Genomic DNA, 9219 nt, shown 5'->3' on the forward strand with positions numbered 1-9219 from the left:
GCACCTTCTCTCTTTGTGAAGAAGAAGGATGGAACGAACTGTTTGGTCCAAGACTATCGTCCTATCAACCAAGCTACAATTCAGAACAAATATCCCCTTCCTCGGATCAATGATCTGTATGATCAACTGGCTGGTTCATCAATATTCTCTAAACTTGACTTGAGGTTGGGTTACCACCAGATCCGTGTTCGCGAAGAGGATATCCCAAAAACCGCATTCGTCACTCGTTATGGTTCTTACGAGTACACCGTCATGTCTTTTGGCTTGACCAATGCTCCAGCCACATTCTCCCGTCTGATGAACTACATATTCATGGATTACCTCGACAAGTTCATCGGATGATATCCTGGTATATTCAAAGAACAAAGAAGAACATGCTGAACATCTTCGACTTGTTCTAGAGAAGCTTCGAGAACATCAACTTTATGCCAAGTATTTCAAGTGCGAATTTTGGTTACCTGAAGTCACCTACCTTGGTCATGTCGTCTCCAAGGATGGTATTGCCTTCAACCTAGAGCGAGTTCAGGCTATTCTTGACTGGACCCCTCCGAAGACTGTCAAGCAAGTCAGAATCTTTCTCGGACTAGCCAGCTATTGTCGTCGCTTTGTCGAGAACTTCTCCAAGATCGCCAAGCCACTGACCAATCTGCTACACAAAGGCGTTAAGTTCGATTGGACAGACAAATGTCAGGAAAGTTTCCAGGCACTCAAGGACAAGCTGACATCTGCCCCAGTGCTTGCTCCACCTGATTCTCGCAAAGACTTCGTCATCTATTGCGATGCTTCACGTCAAGGATTAGGTTGTGTCCTAATGCAAGAGCGCAGAGTGATTGCTTATGCCTCCCGTCAAGTGCGCCCTCACGAAGAGAACTACCTAGTTCATGACCTTGAGCTTGCTGCGGTTATCTATGCACTGAAGCTATGGCGACAGTACCTTCTCGGTAATCGTTGCGAGATCTTCACTGATCATCAGAGTCTGAAGTATTTGTTTACTTAGCCAGATCTGAACCTCCGTCAGCAACGATGGATGGAAGCTATTGCTGACTACAACTGCGGTATATCCTATACCCCTGGTAAGGCTAATGTAATGGCCGATGCCCTGAGCCATAAGTCTTATTGCAAAAACCACATGGTCTACAAAGCTCAACCCCGCCTTTATGAAGAGCTATGCAAGCTGAACCTTCAACTAGTTCCATAGGGTTCTCTGAATAACCTTGTCTTGGAACCAACTCTTCTGAAAGCAATCAAGTCTGCTCAAGCCAAAGATGCTCATGTTGATCTGATGAAAAAGGATCTTGCCTTAGAGAAATCCAGAGATTTCTCACTTGGTGAAGATGGAACCTTGTACTTCAGAGATCGCATTGTAGTACCCCGCTTCGAGCTTATGACAGAGAAGGTGATGAAAGAAGCGCATGACACCCCTCTCTCTATTCATCCGGGAAGTACCAAGATGTACTTAGACATTCGTCAGAAGTATTGGTGGTCCAAGATGAAGCAAGATATTGCTCGATATATCGAAGAATGTGACATTTGTCGTCACATCAAAGCAGAACATCAGAAACCGGCTGGACTTCTGCAACCTCTCCCTATTCCTGAATGGAAGTGGGATAAGATTCAGGTGGACTTCGTCACTGGCCTTCCCAAGTCACAGAAAGGTAACGATGCTATCTTTGTCATCATCGACCAATTCTCGAAGGTTGCTCACTTTCTGCCAGTCAAGGAGACTATCATTGCTAGTCAATTGGCAAACTTGTATATCTCCCGAATTGTGTCACTCCACGGCATTCCGAAGGAGATTAGTTCAGACCGTGGTAGTTTATTCACTTCGAAGTTCTGGGATAGTTTCCAAGAGGCAATGGGAACTCATATTACCTGGAGCACTGCTTATCATCCCCAATCCCAAGGCCAAGTCGAGCGAGTCAATCAAATTCTTGAAGACATGCTTCGAGCTTGTGTTATTTCTTTTGTCAAGAAGTGGGAAGAATCTCTCCCTTATGCAGAGTTCTCTTATAACAATAGTTATCAAGCCAGCCTGAAGATGGCACCCTTCGAAGTGCTATATGGATGTAAGTGCCGAACCCCTCTGAATTGGTCAGAAACTGGGGAACGGACGCTCATTGGTCCAGACATTATTCAACAAGCTGAAGAGCGGGTTCGCATTGTCTGGGATAATCTCAAGGCGGCCCAGTCCCGCCAGAAGAGCAACTATGACTGGAAACACTGGGGTTCAACTTATCAACCTGGTGAACAAGCTTATCTGCGTGTCACTCCCTTGAGAGGCACTCATCGGTTCGGAGTCCAGGGCAAGCTTGCTCCACGCTACATTGGTCCCTTCTGCATCCTCGCCCAGCTCTCTCACGTCCATGATGTCTTCCATGTGTCGCAACTTCGTCGATGCTTCAAGGATCCGAAACGTGAAGTGGATCCGGAATTGATTGAAGTTCAAGATGATCTCACATACAAAGAGCATCCGATCTGCATTCTTGAAGAAGATGAACGTCGAACACGCCAGAAGGTTACCAAGTTCCTCAAGGTGCAATGGTCAAATAATTCTAAAGATGAAGCCACTTGGGAACGCGAGGATAACCTCCATGCTGAATACCCCGACTTGTTCCCTTCTACCTCTTAATTCTCGGGACGAGAATTTCTTTTAGAGGAGGAGAATTGTAACACCCCGATGTAATGATGCTACAGTAATCTCTGAGATCAAGCTAATCATTTTGCTATAACAGTGCTTGGTCACTTGATCAATATTCCATTTCAAATTCTAGCTGAATTCAATTTCAAATTGTGTGTGAATTTCAAAAATGCACAAACATGAAGACTAAAATGTTCATCATGTGTAAAATATTCTCCTGGTAATCTTGGTGGTGAACCAACATTTTTGCAAAATGCCTAAGTGGCCTAAACTACTTGTAACAGTGACCTAAGCAATAAATTAAACGCCTTTTTAATTTATAAAAATTACAAATTGTTTCAAAAGCCTCACAATCTTTTTGTGGCAGTGCACAATAATTCTAGGAAATTGTTTTGGCCAGTAGCATATTTTTGCAAAGTCAATTGTGGCTATAAGAAAATGCAAAAGCTACTGATGAAAAAAAGAGAAAAGGAAAAGGAAAAGAAAAGGAGAAGGGGTGGGAGAGCCCCCGGCCTTCCCATGGGCCTCGGCCCATCCAGCAGGCCGGCCACACTTCCCCCCGGTCGCCTCCTCCCCCTCGCATTGTTCCCCGACCCGAGTCGCTACAGGCGCCGTCCCCACCGGACCTGCCTCGCCGGTCGCCCGGGCGAGGGGGTAAGGCATGCGCCTCCTCGCCTCCTCGATCCCCGCCTCCACTTGCACCACCCCACACCGCCTCTCCCTCTCCCCCCGCTCACTTCCTCTCCCCCTCGCCGAGCGTCTCCGCCGCCGCGCCTCCTCCGTTCCCGTGACCACAGCCACCACCTCGGCGTCTCCCAGGGTCTGCCTGCTCCACCATCGACTGCTGCGTTGACTAGTTCCACCCGGCGGAGCCAGTACCCCCCTGCACCGAGCACCACGACCTCGTCTTCAACCTTGGGCCGCCGGCGATCCCCTTCCTCCCTGGCGAGCTCTGCTGCTCCTAAGCCACCAATGGTCTTTCGTGACCGCTCGGTGAGCTCCACACCCTCCTTCCCCTCCCTCTGGCTACCCGAGTCCTCCCCCTAGCTAGCTGCTCCTACGTCGCGCCGTCGCCGCGTCTCGGTCGCCGCCATGGCCGATGTTGGCTGCGGTCTCGTGCACCGCGTACTGCTGCCCGCGCGCGGACGCAGACTCGCGAGCACCGCCCCAGCACGCGCCTAGGGCCGCCCGCGGCGTCGCTGCCTTCGCCCACTTGCGGCCTCGCCGCCGTTGGCCCCTGCACGCCCGTGCTGTCACCACTGCACCTGCTCCTTGTGGTGCTCCATCTGTTGCCGCTATGCTACTGCACGCTACTGCCGCTGTTCTTTGCTTCTCTTGCTGCTGCTTGCGTGCTGCTGCCGGGTATTGCCGCCGTTTGTCGCAACTGCTGCCCTGTTCCGCCGGTGCTGCCTGCTACTACAGCGGCTACGCCCTGCTCGCGCGCGACCCGCCGCCCCGTGCCTCTCTCCCGCTCAGCCGCAGCCCCCTGCCCCGCCACGCTCCCGCCACAGCCGCCCCCTGCCGTCCCCGAGCGCCGCCACGTTGCCTGCTGCTACTCGCCCGTGGTGCGCCCACGCTTTTTGTCGCCGACCGCTGCTGGCCTCGCCGCCGGCAAAGATTCCGGCCGTTTCGGCCCGCGCCACCACCACGATCGGATGCGGCCCAGCCTCGCCGTTTGAACGCGCCCTCGCACGCTCGGAACCGAGCACCGTAGCGCGATTCTAACGCTCTCCGACAAACTCACCGCCGCGGGAGGCTCGCCGGAGCTACTTCGGCACCGGCCCTGACCTGGCATGGCATGGTGCCCGCCCAGTGCCGCTGACAGTGGGCCCCTGCGCCTTTGTTTGACCGCGTTGACCACGGTTAACGCGGGGTACTATTCCCTAGCACTGACTAATGGGGCCCACACCCCTAATTAGGTTAGTCAAACGTTTTAAAAATAAACCTAATTAGTTTAGTTAATTAGACACTGACAGGTGGGCCGAGTAGTTTTACAAACTAAATTTAGATTAGTTTGAACTCTGTTTAACCCACTGTCTATGACAGGTGGGTCCCCCATGTCAGTTATGACCAGTCAACCGGGCTGTGGACTGCTCACGTCACAGATACGTCATGCTGGCGCAATAATTCATTTCTGTTAAATAATAATTACAGAAAATACTTTAATCTTTAGAAATTCATAGAAATTAAATCGTAGCTCGGATGAGAATGATTTCTATATGAAAGTTGCTCAGAAAAATCCAACGAATCCGAATGCACGGTCCATTCACCTGTCACATGCCCCTAGCGTGCTGAACATGGAACCGTCCCCTCTCTTTCATCTGTCTGGAATTCATCTAACGCCGGGAGTTCATCCTCGGATGTTTATCCCCTCCGTCTGCAATGTGCAGTACTACATTAGGACAACCCTAGCTCTGCCTATCGTCATGTAATGCTTAGTGATGCATCTGTTTGCTCTGTAGTTACTGTTTCTCCCCCCTCTTCTCACTGGTAGACCCCGAGACCGATGCCGCCCCTGTGTTTGACTACGTCGCCGACGACACTTCTTCCTTTTCAGTAGAGCTTCCAGGCAAGCAAACCCCCCTTGAGCATTCCGATATCACCCATTTCTTTCCCTCTCATGCTTGCATTAGAACTGCTACTGCTTTATGTATGATCCTACTCTGATGCATAGCCTGTTTTTGTTACCTGCTTATTGTTACCTTACCTTCTTATTCTAAACTGCTTAGTATAGGTCAGTTAGTGACCCATCAGTGACCCCCACCTTGTCCTTGTTGCCCCTGCTTCATCATCGAAGACCCGATTAACGGGATTGAAGACCAGGCCCCACACATCACTTTCCCCTTTTGTTGCTCGACTCTGTAGAGTTACCATCGAGTGCCGAGGGTGGAACCTCTTACATCACTCCTGATGAGATCTCTGTAGTGTAGCTATTCGGTCATGGTCATCGATGGTGATTTCCTCCTTAACCACTTTTGATACGGCTCTGTCGTGCAACCCCTCAAGTGTGAACCTCGAGGGTGTGTCCTCTTACGTTCACCTTGGTGACTAGATCGAGTGGAATTCACCGAGGGTGATTCCTCGGGTTTTCCCCTTGGTGTTGGACACATAGTTACTATGGTTACTATGACTTTACACTGAACCATGTTACTAAAGATGGGTTGGCCCTGAGGGGTACCCGCGTGAGCTTAATAGTGAGTGATGTGGAGTCGGGTTGACCTGGAAGGTGCCCGTGAGATACTTACGAGGCGTGGCCGGGCATTCTTAGCCCTTGCCACAAGTACTCGAGATGGGGCGACGGGGTCACATCTTTCGTGAGTCTCTGCTCGTGACCGCACTGCCAACGCACTAACGGTTTGGATATTTGATCCGATAGGCCTCTGGCCTGATAGCACTAACCATCACGTGGGCATAGTATGGGCGTTCTGCGTCGTATACATCAGCCGAAGCTTAATAGACGTCAGCGACTGAGCGGCGCGCGCCGGGTTAGACTGCGTAAGCACCTGCCTTTCTGAAGGAGGTAGCTAGGTCTGCTCACCGGCCGCCCACGCAACGTGCAGGAGTTCCCAGGGGGATGGCCCATGACCCCTGGGGCATAGGTTTAGTCCGGCGTGCTGACCTCTCTATTAAGCCTAGGTTGGGTTGCGGCATATTTTTTGGCCAAGGCCGGGCATGACCCAGGAAAGTGTGTCCGACCGGAGTTAATCGAGCATGGTGGGTAAGTTGGTGCACCCCTGCAGGGAGGAAACATCTATCGATAGCCTGTCCTACGGTAAAGGACACTTGGAGTTGTATCTCAATCCATACAACTAGAACTGGATACTTGTGATGAGAAATGAATGGATATGAGAAATGGACAGTATGGCTCTAGGATTGCTTTCTCGCTGGGAGTCGAGAAAGGATCTCTGGTCGAGGTTGATAACACTACTACTACTTTACATTATGTTGATCTGTACTCTTCTAAATGCTGCAAGATGCTTGAAGATACTTGAAGATGCTAGTCTTCGATAGGCTAGGCTTTCCCCTTCTCTTCTGGCATTCTGCAGTTTAGTCCACAAATACAACCCATTCGTTTGATACATATGCATACTTAGTTTAGATTTGATGTAAGTCTTGCGAGTACTTTGGATGAGTACTCACGGCTGCTTTGCTACCTCTTTTCCCCCATACCCGATTGTTGCGACCAGATGACGGATCCCAAGAGCCAGACAACACCACTAAAGACTACGGCTACCCCGAGGGTGCCTACTACTACGAGACGGCCGCTGACGACTTGGAGTAGTTAGTAGGCTCCCAGGCAGGAGGCCTTGCCTTTTCGATCATTGTTGTTTTTGTGCTAGCCTTCTTAAGGAAAACTTGTTCAACTTATGTCTGTACTCAGATATTGATGCTTCTGCTGACTCTTGTGTATTCGAGCTTATGTATTCGAGCCCTCGAGGCCCCTGGCTTGTAATATAAAGCTTGTATTATTTTAATTTGTGTCTAGAGTTGTGTTGTGATATCTTCCCGTGAGTCCTTGATCTTGATCGTACACATTTGCATGTATGATTAGTGTACGATTGAATCGAGGGCGTCACACACACTCAGGAAAAAGAATCCCACTATGCATTAGGGACCACATGAGGAAGGGAGACAGGGGGACAAGACTATGCACTCACTTCAATGGAATAGGGCAGTTGCATTTTAAGAATTTAGTTTTTTTAAATCATTAATTTGAAAATTGTTCTCGAGTTTTTTTAAATACAAATTTAAGCATTGTTGTCATTTAAAAAAACTCATGAATTTGAAAATTGCTCATGTTTTTCAAAAACTGTTCATGATTTTTTTAAAGTTCATAGATTTAAAAAGGAAAAAATAGAAAATTAATAGAAAAATCAGAACCAGACTAAAGGCCAAGTCCATTACAATAGTCGGGATTGCACGTTTGGTCGCTAACCCCCAACCTACGCGCGGAATAGTACCCACGCTTGTGCCTCACCATTGCTTGTGCGTTGCTCGTGAACAAACTCACAGGTATGAAACTTCATCATCCTTTCATTTATCTCCTAAAAGATCATGCATTACCCCCCCCCTCGATGCACTCTGTCCTTTAGGTTGTTGATGTCCTCACTTTGTTTATGACCAAGTTGTAAGGGCATATTTATCCCTTAGTAGTTTTGGTGATTGATGACAATGTTTTTGCGGACTGTCGTGTGCATTGAGCATTTAAGATATATCATGTCTAGGCACAAGACAATTTGGTGCCCCTCGAGACTATTGAAGACGGCGTTTCTCTACATTTTTCGGTGCTTTGAGTCATAGGAAAGCCTTACTATTAAGAGGGGGTCCGCGTTGGAAAGGTTTGGGTGGAATCAACACGCACACGTCTGTTCCTTTTGCACCACCTTTCCTTTGGCTCTTTGTAGCATTCACCATTTCTCCGAATCTCTGCAAAAAGTTTGACTTCGAGTGTTGCTGAACTGAGGCATGCAGTAGTACTATTCCTCAGAGTAGTAGTACCGCACGCTCTTGCGGTAGTACCGGCCTTGGGCACGGTAGTACCGCAGGTACTCGTGGTAGTACCGCTTCTCTGACACGGTAGTACCGTGGCCGCAGGTCTGGCTTAGCAGCACAAGCGGTAGTAGGGGCAGATATAATTTTTTACATCCGCGCCCTACGCGGTAGTACCGCTCCTGGCTTCCGGTACTACCATGTCGGATTTGTGCATAGATCTTAACTCAGCGGAATTTGCCACGGATGTATTTTTATATGTCCGTGCCTTCCCAAATCTAGACTATCCCTGCCTTGCGGTAGTACCGCAAGGGGGAGCAATAGTACCACGCCAGCGGTTCAACCGCCCTCTGCTTCGTCGCATCAGGGCTGTGTTGGATATTGCTGCATGGGCGGTAGTACTGCAGTGCCTTGCGGTAGTACCACGGGCTCTTGCGGTAGTACCGCGTCTCCGCTGCGGTAGTACCGTGCGTCGCAGGCTGAGTTGGTGGATAATGATTGGATTTTCTCTTCCACTATAAAAGGGAGTCTTCTTCTCCGAGTTGACTTACCTCTTCCACCCCAAGCTCCATGTTGCTCTAAGCTCCATTTTCGCCCGATCTCTCTCCCTAGCCGATCAAACTTGTTGATCTCCTAGGGATTGGTTGAAAAGGCCTAGATCTACACATCCACCAAGAGATATTTGATTCCCCCCACTAATCCCTCACGGATCTTGTTACTCTTGGGTGTTTGAGCACCCTAGACGGTTGAGGTCATCGCGGAGCCATACTCCATTGTGGTGAAGCTTCGTGGTGTTGTTGGGAGCCTCCAATTAAGTTGTGGAGATTGCCCCAACCTTGTTTGTAAAGGTTCGGTCACCGCCTTCAAGGGCACCAATAGTGGAATCACGGCATCTTGCATTGTGTGAGGGCGTGAGGAGAATACGGTGGCCCTAGTGGCTTCTTGGGGAGCATTGTGCCTCCACACCGCTCCAACGGAGACGTACTTCCTCTCAAAGGGAAGGAACTTTAGTAACACATCCTCGTCTTCATCGACTCCACTCTTGGTCCTCTCACCCCTTTACTCGTGCAAGCTTATCAAGTGTTACATCC

General features: G+C 49.5%; 1 protein-coding gene across 1 annotated transcript; it reads left to right on the forward strand.

The window, feature by feature from the left end:
• Nucleotides 1-1450: 1450 nt before the first annotated feature.
• On the forward strand, nucleotides 1451-2629 carry LOC147959282 (uncharacterized). Its single transcript, XM_087532587.1, has 2 exons — nucleotides 1451-1655; nucleotides 2097-2629. Exons 1-2 carry the CDS (start codon nucleotides 1451-1453, stop codon nucleotides 2627-2629), a joined length of 738 nt encoding a protein of 245 aa, XP_087388713.1.
• Nucleotides 2630-9219: the final 6590 nt, after the last annotated feature.

This window comes from Triticum urartu, chromosome 7A, assembly GCF_056163025.1.
Source record: "Triticum urartu cultivar PI428250 chromosome 7A, HENAU_Tu73, whole genome shotgun sequence".
NCBI classification, from domain to species: Eukaryota; Viridiplantae; Streptophyta; class Magnoliopsida; order Poales; family Poaceae; genus Triticum; species Triticum urartu.

What these genes read in the sequence shown, in the direction of transcription:
- LOC147959282 (XM_087532587.1), top strand. Translation starts at nt 1,451, where the DNA reads ATGTACTTAGACATTCGTCAGAAGTATTGGTGGTCCAAGATGAAGCAA. An exon ending in CCTTCCCAAGTCACAGAAAG is followed by an intron (nt 1,656 to 2,096) that starts GTAACGATGCTA and finishes TGAATTGGTCAG; the next exon opens with AAACTGGGGAACGGACGCTC.